Genomic DNA, 14,317 nt, shown 5'->3' with positions numbered 1-14,317 from the left:
GATAGAAATCTTGCAGATCATCCTGTTTTGCATTCTTGTAATGACAAATAACGTGAAGCTGAGAATGACCAGTAGAAAAAAATCTCCTTTAGAAGAAACCATCGCCAAGTTGTGATCTGAGGTGACTAGAGCACTACTCACCTCAACTGTGTACATGGAAGGGTTGTTCGCAAAAAAAATTATCATGGGTGTTGGCTGTATGGTTAGGATTATGTGGTATTCTGGTAGATAAATGACCAACCTGTGCAAGGGCATTAATAATTACAAAAGCCTCAGCATCTCAACCAGCTGGGTCCATGTGACTAGAAAACTGAAGCCAGCTGGAGTTGTGAACATTAAAATTGCTAAGAAAAATTACTCACTGTTAGGAAAGTTGGACTGGAGAAAGTCAGCTTTCAAAGAAAGAAAGTAAAGATATCCAAGTGATTAGTGGAACTGGGAGATCGATAGAGGCAACAGATGAATTTGACAGAATGGAGTAAAGAGATTTTTAAGCCAGAGAAGATCAAAAAGAGGAGATTCTAAACTAGAAGTCTCCGACAGGAATATCAGTGAAGATATAAGGGACATTCAATAAATTATCTACTTAAGGTACTTCCCATAGTTATATTTTAGTGATCCATAATTAATCATGTTCCTATATATCTCAATTTGAATCATACTAATTTTGATCCCACTTTTTTTTTAAGTTGTGCTGTTGGAACAGAAAGAAGAAATACACCTGTATCAAAATATGGGTTTGCTGAAATTGGAGTACGTTCAGTCATCAAGTTTCTCACCAAAGAAGTAAATGGGCCAATGGCCATTCATGAATGGATGGTGGTTGTGTATGGCAACGATACACCTTCAGAGTACCAGGTGAAAATTCTGGTCAAAACAATTCAAGGGTCAATTTAGAGAGTCCATTGAAGATGATCCACATCCAAGAAGGTCTGTGGCAGTGACCACTCCAGAAATATGGCAAGCTGTGGAACCCCTTGTTCTGAATGACAAGTGTTTAAAGGTGTCCCAAATCTCTAAGGAATGTGACATATCTGAGGGAACAGTTATAATCATCCTCCATGATCATTTTGGGATGACTAAGGAAGGTTTCTGATCCCTGTGCAGGTTTCCGATTTCTGACCCTTGTGCAGAAGCAATTCAGAGTGCAGTGTTGTGAGGAGAATTTATAGCTTTGTGGAAGGGAATCTGAAACTTTCATCTCCAGAATTTTTATGGGTGATGAAACATGGGTTCATTGCTGGTATCCTGAGACCAAGCAAGAATGAATGCAATGGAAGCACAAGGGAAGCAAATGCAATGGAAGCAAAATTTGGACACAGCCTTCAGATGTGTCCAAAATTTGTACATTTACTACTTGGAACACAAACAGAAAGTCACTGAGGAGTTATATGCATTTCTACTGTACAACCTAATGGATGTCATAAAGGAAAAATGCCGTGGAAAACTTTCCAGAGGTGTGCCGCTTCTTCAGGATAATGCACTAGTGCACAGGTCACATGCTGTTGCTGCTGCTTTGAGAGACTTTGGATCTGGCCCCCTGCGACACCTCAAGAAAAACATACTGGATATCGCTTTGCTGATGATAATGAACTGAAGTCTGCTGTTTCTGCATTCTTTGATGGACAGGACAAAGAATTTTATTTGTCTGGTATTTCCTCATTGCCAACAAAATGGAACAAGTGTATCGAAGTTCAGGAGAGTTACACTGAAAAATAAAACCAGATTTTTGCCTTTATTTCGTTTTTTCATAGATAGATAGCTAGATAATTTATTGAATGCCCCTTTTATATGCACAAGAGATGGAGGTTGCCAGAGCTTTGCTTTGGAGACTAAACATGGGTTTCTCCACTTCAAGCCTCCATTAAGAAAAAATGGTGGTACTGCACTGGTTGCCACCTGATATTGTCTGGTAACACAGAGGGGTGGTATTTCTCTGCGTGGACATGTGGACATGTGTTTATGTAAAGGGTGGCTCCTAGAATGTCAGTTCAACTCTGCCTCGTATATCTGTGAAGAACAGTATCACTACAAATGGGCCAGATATGTGTGTGACATAGGTTTGTGTGTGTGTGTTCTGTTGTAATGTTCTGGCCACTTGGCTACCCAGAAGCATCAGTCACCTGGACAGATGATTCTGGGTACTCGTCCATACCACAGGAAGGGGGGCCAGTTCCAGTAGATGGGACACCTATGGTTTCAGAGTATGAGACAAAAAAAAAAAAAAAATCCTTCTGTGGGGCCCACTCCAGAGGGGGAGAAAAAAATCCTGAAAGGAAGAGAAAGAAAAGAATAAAAATAAATAAATAAATAAATAAGATTTAAAAAAAAAATAAAAAAAAATTTAAAAAAAAAAAAATATATATATATATATAATAAAATCTGAAAAGGCAAAAAAAAAAAAAAAAAACAGAGAGAGAGAAGGGAGGGTGAAGTGTCAGAAAAAGTTTGTGGGGCTTCTCAACGTGTAAGTGGACTGAACATCATTGAAAAAAGATGCTCACAAAGGTTAGCCACCAAACAGATGTCTTATCCTACAACATCCAAACCCCTGTTCTCTCTCTGAATATCCTCACTCTTGGGTACAAACTATGATTAGTCTCGGGAGACCTTAACTTGAGTTTTGATTCAAAAATGTCTTAGTTTGTGATTACAGTACAGATTACAGAACATATAAATATAATTAATTGTAAACCACTGTCTTGGTATTAGAGGCTGATAATATTATAAGGATGTATTATATTCAAATATAGGTATTCTATTTACTTAAGTTTAAATTTATTTAATTTTTATTAAATTTAATCTAATTAATTAAATTATCAACTGATTAATAATTATTTAAATTGCTAAAATTAATCTTTACATGATGTTTAATAATAGCTGTTGGTTAATGTCTTTATAGTCACTGAAGAAGTAGGAAGTACAAAACATCTGAGAATAATCTGCAATTCTTTAAGAAATTAAAGGCAGATTACACTTCATGCATTATTTCGCTGATTCCATTAAAAATTTTAATAATAAAATTTGTCAAAAAAATAAACTTTTTTTTTTTTTTAGTGTAGGGTGGGGTTATTAGACAATACCCAGATTGAACAATCTGGTGTCAATCACTCTCTTGTGATGTTTTCTCCCTTCTCTTAAACTTTCGCTGGACATCCTGATCACTCGTTGAGAGTAATGGTTCTTGTGGTGAAGGAACTGATAGAGTTCCAGAATATGATGTTAACAAAGGTAACAATCATGGTATAAGAGTGGAATTAATTCTTAACCCAGCAGTTAGGGTGCTACATCTATGAAGTGTAACTCAAAACGTTTTGAGCTTACATTAATTTTTGGCTAAAGATAAAAATCGGTGATATTCTATACTATACCTTTCTAATATTGCTCATGGAAGACTGCTGCAAATTGGAGAGGTATGGCATTAAGGGTAAGTTGCTACAATGGATAAAGGGATGGTTGAGTGGGAGATGACAGAGAGTGGTAATCAATGAACACTACTCTTTATGGACAAATATTATTAGTGGAGTTCCCCATTGTTGGGCCCATTGTTGTTTTGTATATTTATCACTAATATTGATGAAGATATACCAGGATTAATGTCCAAGTTTTCAGATGATGCAAAGGTTGACAGGGTTGTTAACGACAGTAAAGACAGTATGCTACTCCAACTGGAGCTAGATAAGTTGGGCAAATGGGCTGAGACATGTCAACTTAAGTTTAACATTGACAAATGCAAAGTACTGCGTATGGGTAGCAATAACCGAAGAGAAACGTACCAACCGTGTGGTACTACACTCAGGGAGGTGGAAAGTGAAAAAGACCTGGGGGTTAATTGTGCAGTCAAATATGAAGTTTGCTGAGCAGTGCAGATGGGCTGCCAGGGCAGGTCATGGAGTCTGTCAATGATATATAGGAATTTTGCTAGCAGGGACAGGGAGGTGATTATTCTGCTATACAAGGCAATGGTCAGGCCACACCTAGAGTACTGTGTACAGGTCTGGAGGCCTCATTTTAGGAAGGGTGTAGAGTTGCTAGAACGAGCTAGAACGAGTACAAAAAGGACAACAAGATTGGTGAGGGGAACAAAGGGGTGCTCTTACCAAGAAAGGCTTAAGTTCTGCAAATTGCAGTGCCTGGAGAGTAGGCTCCCTGCGAGGTGATCTGATTGAGGTGTATAAGGCTTTGAATGGGTTGAGCAAGCTGAATGCTGATGGGATTCTTCCTCTTGCTCAGACTAAGAACCTGAGGGAGCACAGTTTCAAATTGAGGAAGAATAGTTTTAGAATATAGGTGCAGAAATTTGCCTTTAGCCAGCAGGTAGTTGATTGGTGGAACAGGCTTCCATCTTTTGGTGTGGAAGCTAATAGCCTAAATAAATTTAAGGCTGAGCTGGACAGGCATTTGGAATGAAGGATGGGTGAAATGGGAGGGTTTTTTTTTTTTTTTTTTTGGCTGATGCTGCATAAGCTTGCTTTCTTGCATCATATGCCTCTACTAATGCTAATATAGACAATTTTTTACCTGATATGGTTTTTGAAATTTTATTTATTGTTTTTCCAGCATTATAGCATGAATGCACCTACCAGAGCAGCTATAGGCCCACCACTTTTGTTCTACTTTTAACACATGGTAATGCTAGTATGACAACTGTGACTACTACTGACTTTACAGAGCTTAGAATTAGCCATTTGTAAACTGTCTTTTTGAAAGATTTATTTATTTTTAATAATAAATATTATTCATTATTATATAATAATAACGATAATAATTATATAATTAGTATATAATAATAACGTGTAGATGTCAATATTTAAAATAAATAAATGCACAAGGCATAATACTTTAAGAGTCTGGTATCTATATATGATATCGGTGTTTAGATACACCATAGATAACTCTTAAGAAACTACAAAGTAGTTGTTGGCGGCATCATTTGCTCTTTCTCATATTGTGCTCTGCCTTCACAACGAGTTGCCATGATATTGCACTACCTCGAATAAGTAACGCTTCACTGATAGAGAAGACTATTGTTACTTATTCTCAGTTGAGTACCACCACCCAGACAGCACTGTTTCATGGCTATTGGCCAATCATCAGTGGGTGGGCAGGTACCCTGGTATTGCAGACATGACGACCCAGTTGTGAAGTTAATCACACAATATGAGAGATGCCAATAGGTGTAGATGTCAATATTTAAAATAAATAAATGCACAAGGCATAATACTTTAAGAGTTTGGTATCTATATATGATATCAGTGTTTAGATACACCATAGATAACTCTTAAGAAACTACAAAGTAGTTGTTGGCGGCATCATTTGCTCTTTCTCATTTTGTGCTCTGCCTTCACGACGAGTTGCCATGATATTGCACTACCTCGAATAAGTAACGCTTCACTGATAGAGAAGACTATTGTTACTTATTCTCAGTTGAGTACCACCACCCAGCAATCATCACTGATGATTGGCCAATAGCCGACCGGGCTAGCCGGGTGGGTAAAGCACCTGCCTGGCAACCCAAAGGTCGCGGGTTCGAATCCCGCCTCAGGCTTGGATCAAAGTACTGCAAAAAACCTTGGGAGGTGCACTATGGCCACAGAAGCCGATGCGCCAATAACTACTAAAAAAAAAAAAAAAAAAAAGATTGGCCAATAGCCATGAAACAGTGCTGTCTGGGTGGTGGTACTCAACTGAGAATAAGTAACAATAGTCTTCTCTATCAGTGAAGCGTTACTTATTCGAAGTAGTGCAATATCATGGCAACTCGTCGTGAAGGCAGAGCACAATATGAGAAAGAGCAAATGATGCCGCCAACAACTACTTTGTAGTTTCTTAAGAGTTATCTATGGTGTATCTAAACACCGATATCATATATAATAATAACGATAATTATTATATAATTATTATATAATATAATAATAATGATAATTATTATATAATTATTATGTAATAAAATAATACCGGTTATATAAATAATCGTTATTATTTTTGAATAATAAATATGGAAAGTGATAATTACTTGGGATAGAGAGTTAACAACATGAAATTAACATTCAAATTCAAAATAAATTTTGAAAAATAGAAGAGAATAATAGCATATAATATATGCATGTTTAAAAAAAAATAAACTATTTATACATATAATAAGCAGACATATATGCACATGTACACATTTTAAACTTCACCCATTTTAACAGTTTATAAACCAGAAATTATTATTATTATTATTATAGATCACAGAACATGTATACTAATAGTAGATAAGAATTCAAAACAACATCCATGTGTAGATATAAAATTAACAAATATTACGAATAAAAATTATTTATCAACAGGTAAACTGAAACAGAACATAGAAAACATGTTAATACAAGAGCAAGCATCTTACACAACAGATATAAATGTCTTTTCAAATAAGATAATACAAATGATAAACAATTTGAGGTTTAATGAGGAGAGTAAAGTAAATCACTCAGCTTGCAACATAAATTCTATCAGTAACAGCACTAAGCTTAAAAAACCTTGGATGACTAAAAAAATAGAAGAATTAATGATACAAAGGGACAAATACTTCAGGAAATATAGAAATTGTCCATCAAAGATAGAACATTATCACAATTATAAAACACTCAGAAATAAATTGAGAAGTATAATAAGAAAAGAAAAAAAACACTTATTACAATCAACTTTTTAAGGATAAGCAGATAACTCAAAAGGATAAATGTTAGGTTATTTATAAAGGTTATTTATGTTAGGTCATTATAAAGGTTATTTATGTTAGGTCATTATAAAGGTTATTTATAATGGAACATTATAAATAACCTGTTAAGTACAAGGAAGAAAAAATCAAGGGGAAATCAAATTAAAACACTATTAAAGCAGCTTTCTGGTACAAACAAACAAATAATATGAGGCTGCAAATAGGATTTGCTAAAGCTGTATTAGATTTCAATAGATATGATATACATAATTGCCAACATCCCTTTACTCAACATGAAAGCCTTCCTCAGATAGTAAACTCTTGTGTAGTCTTACCTCTACAACACACTGTTATCCTTAATATTATAGAACAGTTGAAGAACAAGAAATCTTATGGATTGGATGGTATTACAGTAACTGAAGTAAAGAACAATTCACTGTTCTCTTGGTGGAGCTTATAGCACGGATGTTAGAGTCGGGAAGCTATCCTACAAATTTACTTTCTTTTAAGATAATTCCTATATATAAAAAGGGACCACCTGATGACTTTTACAATTATAGACCAATAACAATACAGTCAGTTATAAATAAGATAATAGAAAATTATATATTTTCTCATATAAGCAAATATTTACATCAATATGGACTGTTAAACAACTCTCTATTCTCATATCAGAAGGGCAAAAGCACACAGACATTATTAGAGAATTTAGTAGACTCTTTTAACTTACATTAAAACAACAATAACCTCATAATGATCTTATTTATAGATTTGACCAAAGCATATGACTTAATTGACATCCCAGTATCGAAACAGAAATTACTGAAATATGGAATAAGGGGAAGAATCAATCAAATCTTAGCATCTTATTTAACCAAAAGGAAAATAACAGTTGAAGTAGAAAATACAAAGGGAAAATCATATAATATAAAGAGGGGAGTACCTCAGGGTACGCATGAAGGGCCACTCATGTTCAACATCTATATAAATGACATATTCGAAGTAATAAAGAACTCCTTTATAAAAATCTATGCAGATGATATAATCTTATATACAATTGGAAAGAACATGACAAAAATGGCAATAGACTTACAGCAGTGATGTAATACATTTACAAAATTGGTTGCATGATAATAAATTAGCACTCAGCTTTGAAAAAACAAAATTTTTGATAATTAGACCTTCTCATCAAACCGTGGACATACATCTGTCTATAAAATTACATAAACATGAATGCCTACATGATCAGAATTTCCAGAATTGCAAATGTCTAGTTGTGGAAGAAGTTTCAAATCACTGTTACCTTTGGTTATGCATTGACTACAGTCTAAGTCGGGAAATGCATATAACAAATTTGTACAAGAAAATGAGCTTTTATGTGTACTTTTTTTACTATATTAAGAATAAATTAAATCTAAGAACAAAAGTAATCTTATATTATGCATTAGTGGACTCACAACTCAATTACTTAGTAAATGTATGGGCAAGAGCTAATATAACGGAAATAACAGTAATAAACAACTTAATTAAGAGGATTTTGAAACTCTTAATGGGGACAAACTCCTGGAATGACCTGAAAAAGAGAAGGCAATTCTTGTTGAAATATAAAATACTTTATCCAGTTCAAAAACTGAAGTTAAATCTATTCTTGAAAAATCTTAACACTATTTTTGAAGAATCGAATCTACAAAGGAATGTCTCACTTAATTTAAGGAACCCAAAGGCAATTGTTTTACCACACCCTAGGGTACTAAATAGATTTGGAAATAGGCACACAATGAATATAATAAACAGCATGTTGGCTAGTATTGATTTCAGGCTCAGGAGGAGTTATCCTATCTCCAAATTAAATTTATAATAAGAAAATTTTTGATACACAAAGATAGAGTAGATTAGAATAGATATGCAGAAAATTACTATCCCTGTTTGCAGTGTGGAATGTACTATGTGTACTGACATCATTGTCTTTTCTGTAAGTTAACAAATTGTATGCAAAATCTGTTGTAAATGAAGAATTACAACTTGTTATCAAGAAATTTACTTTTCTTCACAAGTTCATTTATTGTAAACTCTTGATAAAATAAAATTGTATTGTATTGTATTATTATTATTATTATTAGCCATATGGTGCAAGGAAGCCCGGGGTTTATGCTGCACCAGCCAAAAAAAAAAAAATTTTTGAACTACCCAGAGAGAGAGAGAGAGAGAGAGAGAGAGAGAGAGAGAAAGAGAGAGAAAGAAATAAAAGGGAATCACCAAGGAAGAGAAGAATGATGATATCCAGCTCAGGACCCTGGGTGTGCCAAGCCCATACTCACCAGATGTGAGCCCCTGGGTAATTGGAAGAGGCAGATAGCTTCATCTTTATATTTTATTTTTTATAATGATACACTGCGATTTTATTTTTGAGAGCGATACAACAAGAAAGGTAAGTATTTTGAAATAAAAAATAAGATATGGTTGCAGAATATTACAAATGATTACAAGTTATCTATTCAATGTGAAATTGTAAATATACAGGGTGTTTCAGTTAAACGTTTCAGAACTTCTAAGAGGGGTAGGGTACATCCTGACAACTCGAAATCATATAGCAATGTGGGGTCGGAAATGCTTTCCTGAAGCGGTGTTGTACACAGAAGCACCATAAAAAGAAAAGAGACCGTAAGTGAGAAATCGTTTTAATAATACATGAAAAGAAGCAAAAGGTACATGGATTAAAGTAAGTGTTCGAAGTTTCTTCAACCTCGTATTGCTTTCGCACAGTGGTACCTTGGAAAATGTGCTACAAATCCCCTTTTTCCTGCTGAAGTGTTGTTTTCCGATGAGGCATCCTTCACAAGGGAAGGAATTTTCAACACGCATAACGACCATATCTGGGTGGTCGAGAACCCGCATGCAATACGACGTCGTGCAGCACAGATTCGATTTTCGGTCAATGTATGGGCCGGTATTATGGGAGATCACCTCATCAGACCTTACCTGTTACCGTGTCGTCTAACCCGACCTATCTACTTGATCTTTCTGCAGCAAGTATTGCCACAACTTTTGAGAGATGAACAGATTTCTGCATCGACGCAACAGACAATGTGGTTCCAACACGATGGAGCCCCTGCCCATTATAGCGGAGATGTTCGTAACTACCTGGATGTCACATTTGGTCAACAGTGGATCGGACGTGGTGGTCCCGTGCGTTGGCCTGCTCGGTCATCCGACCTATCATGTCTTGATTTTTATTTCTGGGGTCATATGAAATCGCTGGTTTATGACACCCCTGTTGACAATGCTGAGGAGCTGGTTGCAAGAATCGCAGTAGCTGCCGAAGAAATTCGAAATTCGCCTGGAGTATTCCAGAATGTTCGGATGTCCATGCGTTGGAGATGTGAGGCGTGCATTGTAGCCCGGAAGAAACTTCGAACACTTACTTTAATCCATGTACCTTTTGCTTCTTTTCATGTATTATTAAAACGATTTCTCACTTACGGTCTCTTTTCTTTTTATGGTGCTTCTGTGTACAACACCGCTTCAGGAAAGCATTTCCGACCCTACATTGCTATATGATTTCGAGTTGTCAGGATGTACCCTACCCCTCTTAGAAGTTCTGAAACGTTTAACTGAAACACCCTGTAGACAGAAAAACTTTTGATTATTTCTCTTTCTGCATATCATTATACACAAAACATTATCCGCTTCACTTTAAATATTAAATATTTCCAAATCTTACCATTAAAGTGCTGTAATCGAGTATTCTTATTTAAATTTTTTAAGCAGGAAGCAGAAAGTGAAAAAAAAAAAAGTTAGTTTTTTAATAGTCGTGATTCATTTAATAATAATTCTTAAAAAATAAATTGCAGAGGAGTAATAAGAAGTGGGGGTGGGGGAGATCAAGCCTTGAGAATAAATTTTTTTACAGGTATAAAATTGTCTATATTTATCAACTGTTATATTAAATTTGAAATATTTTTAGTAGCATTTGGTTCATGTTTAATTATTATTACTATTGTCAAAATAAAATTGTATTGTATTGTATTGTATTGTATTGTAGTATATTGACAGCAGTAATAATATTGAATAATACTGAATAATATTGAATAATAATATTGAATACAATACAATACAATACAATTTTATTTATCAAGAGAATTCGTTTACAATATATGAACTTGTTAAGAAAAGTAAATTTCTTGACAACAAGTTGTAATTCTTCCTTTACAACAGTTTTGTACAAATTTGTTATCTTACAGAAAAGACTATGAAGTCACTACACATAGTATATTCCACACTGTAAACAGAGGTAGTAGTTTATCTGCATATCAATTCTAATCTACTGTGTAATTCAGTATCAAGAATTTTCTTATTAGGAATTTTAATTTGGAGATGGGGTAACTTCTCCTGAGCCTGAAATCAATGTTAGCCAACAAGTTGTTTATTATATTCATTGTGTGCCTATCTCCAAATCTATTTAGTATGCTAGGGTGAGGCAAAGTAATTGCTTTTTGGGTTCCTTAAATTTTGTGAGACATTTCTTTGCAGATTCGACTCTTCAAAAATAGTGTAAAGATTTTTTAAGAATAGATTTAACTTCAGTTTTTAAACTGGATACAGTATTTTATGTTTCAACAAAAATTGCCTTCTCTTGTTTAGGTCATTCCAAGAGTTTGTCCCCATTAAAAGTTTCAGAATCCTATTCATTAAGTTGTTTATTGCCCTTATTTCTGTTTTATTTGCTCGTGCCCATATATTTACTAAATAATTGAGTTGGGAGTCCACTAATGCATAAAATAAGGTAACTTTTGTTTTAAGATTTAACTTATTCTTAATGTAGTAGAAAAAGTACACTTAAAATCTCATTTTACCCAAGGTAACAATGATTTGAAACTTCTTCCACAGTTAGACATTTGCAATTCTTGAAATTCTGATCATGTAGGCAATCATGTTTGTGCAATTTGATAGAGGGTTGAATGTCCAAGGTTTGATGAGGAGGTCTTATTACCAAAAATTTTGTTTTTTCAAAGCTGAGTGCTAATTTATTATCGTGCAACCAAGTTTGTAAATGTATTGCATCCTGTTGTAAATCATTCTCCATTTTTGTTAGGTTCTTTCCTATTGTATATAAGATTATATCATCTGTATAGATTTTTATAAAGGAGTTCTTAATTACTTCGAATATGTCATTTATATAGATGTTGAACATGATTGGCCCAGCATGTGTGCCCTGAGGTACTCCTCTCTTTACATTATAAGATTTTCCCTTTGTATTTTCTACTTCTACTGTTATTTTTCTCTTGGTTAAATAATTTGCTAGGAGTTGATTGAGTCTTCCCCTTATACCATATTTCAGTAATTTCTGTTGCAATATTGGGATATCAATTAGGTCATATATTTTGGTCAAATCTATAAATAAAATCAATATGAAGTTATTGTTGTTTAAATGTAAGTTTAGAGAGTCTACTAAGTTCTCTAATAATGTATGTGTGCTCTTGCCCTTCTGATATGAGAATAGAGAGTTGTTTAACAGTCCATATTGATGTAAATATTTGTTTATATGGGAAAATAAATAATTTTCTATTATCTTATTTAAAATTGACTGTATTGTTATTGGTCTGTAATTGCAAAAGTCATCAGGTGGTCCCTTTTTATATATAGGAATTCCTTAAATGAGAGTAAATTTGTAGGATAGCTTCCCAACTCTAACATCCATGCTATTAGCTCTACCAAGAGAACAGAGAACTGTTCTTTGTTTCTCTTTACCTCGTTTACTGTAATACCATCCAGTCCATAAGATTTCTTGTTCTTTAATTGTTCTATAATTGTAAGAATCTCAGTATAATGTGGAGCTAAGACTACACAAGAGTTCATTATCTGAGGAAGCTTATCTTGTTGAGTAAAAGAATCTTGGCAATAATGTATTAAATATCTGTTGAGATCTAATACAGCTTTGGCAAATCTATTTGCAGCCTCATATTGTTTGTTTGCACCAGAAATCTGTTCTACTAGTGTTTTAATTTGGTTTCCTCTTGACTTTTTCTTCCTTGTACTTAACATGTTATTTATAATGCTCCTTTTATCCTTTTGTGTTATGTGCTTATCCGTGAAAAAATGATTGTAATAAGTGTTTTTTTGCTTCTTTATCATACCTGTCACTTTATTTCTGAGTGTTTTATAATTGTGATAATGTTCTTACTTTGATGGACAATTTCTATACTGCTTGAAATATTTATCCCTTTGTACCATTAGTTCTTCTATTTCTTTAGTCATCCAAGGTTTCCGAAGCTTAATCCTGCTACTCCCAGTGTTTGTGTTGTTAGCTGTGTGATTAACTTTTCTCTCGGTATTACACCTCGAATTGTTATACTTTGTATTATCTTATTTGAAAAAAACATTTACATTTGTTGTGTAAGATGCTTGATCTTGTATTAACATGTTTTCTATGTTCTGTTTCAGTTTACCTGTTGATAAATAATTTTTCTTCGTAGCATTTGTTAATTTTATATCTTCATATGGATGTTGTTTTGAATACATATCTACTATTAGTATACATGTTCTGTGATCTGAAAGTTGATTTAATAGTATGTAGGAATTAGCATACTTCAGCTTGATATTTGTAATTAGGTGGTCCAAACAAGAGCTGACTGTTCTATTACCCTCCATCCTTTGTTGTCTAGTTATTCCAAATAAGGTATGTTCAAATCCATAATTGTTTAAGATTGCAGAGTATCTGGGTATCACATTATCAGTTCCATCAGTTAGCAAGTTAATATTAAAATCTCCTACTAGTATGGTCTTATCTGTTTGTATGTCGTCCCATTGCAAAATAATGTTTTCTAATTCTATTAGGAAGCTGTTTATTGAATCTGATGGTGGCCTGTAAAAAGCACAAATCATGAATGTGTTTTCTGGGTCTTCTCCTAATAATTTGACACAGCAGTTTTCACAAGACTGAGTTAAGTGGTAAACCTGTATTGCCCCAAAGCATGTTCTATAGTATATTATTATTCCTCCACCCCTTCTCAACTCTCTCAATATATAGACCTTATCATAATCTTGTATGTTATAAATTGGAATAATAATAATAATATTGAATTGAATAGTAATAAAATTGAATAATAATAATATTGAATTGAATAATAATAAAATTGAATAAAACTAATTTTCTCATTTTATTATGTATTTTATGTAAATGAAATAAGTATTCTTTTTTTCTTATTTAGGAAATTAAAACTTCTGTATTATATTCAGGAAATAATACCATAGGTGAGTTTAAATACAAATTTTAATTGATATTAGCATTAGTAAAGGCATATGATGCAAGAAAGCAAGCTTATATAGCATCAACCAAAAAAAAAAAAAAAAACTTCTCATTTCACCCACCCACTCGCTCTAGATGTTTGTCTAGTTCTGCCTTGAATTTATTTAATCTATCAACTTCTACAACTACAGATGGAAGTTAGTTCCGGCAATCAACCACCTGCTGGCTAAAGGCAAACTTCTGCACATCCATCCTACAACTGTCTCTCCTCAATTTGAATTTATGCCCTCTCAGGCAATTATTCTGAGCAAGAGGAAGAATCCCATTAGCATTGAGCATGCTCAAGGCCTTAAACACCTCAATCAGATTAGCTT

At 33.9% G+C, this 14,317-nt stretch overlaps 1 protein-coding gene across 4 annotated transcripts in view; it reads left to right on the top strand.

Moving 5' to 3' along the window:
• Window positions 1–14,317, top strand: part of LOC150086925 (receptor-type tyrosine-protein phosphatase S-like) — a 1,004,071-nt gene that overhangs the window by 585,899 nt on the left and 403,855 nt on the right. For all 4 annotated transcript variants that reach the window (XM_090372826.1, XM_090372825.1, XM_090372828.1 and 1 more), the window contains one exon: window positions 13,906–13,948. In XM_090372826.1, the coding sequence (XP_090228952.1) occupies window positions 13,906–13,948 (43 nt within the window). The remainder of the gene's footprint in view (window positions 1–13,905; window positions 13,949–14,317) is intronic.

The sequence above is a fragment of the Mastigoproctus giganteus genome, chromosome 4 (genome assembly GCF_048544385.1).
Source record: "Mastigoproctus giganteus isolate SK-2022 chromosome 4, ASM4854438v1, whole genome shotgun sequence".
Classification (NCBI taxonomy): domain Eukaryota; kingdom Metazoa; phylum Arthropoda; class Arachnida; order Uropygi; family Thelyphonidae; genus Mastigoproctus; species Mastigoproctus giganteus.
This window is presented reverse-complemented; position numbering and strand designations above follow the sequence as displayed.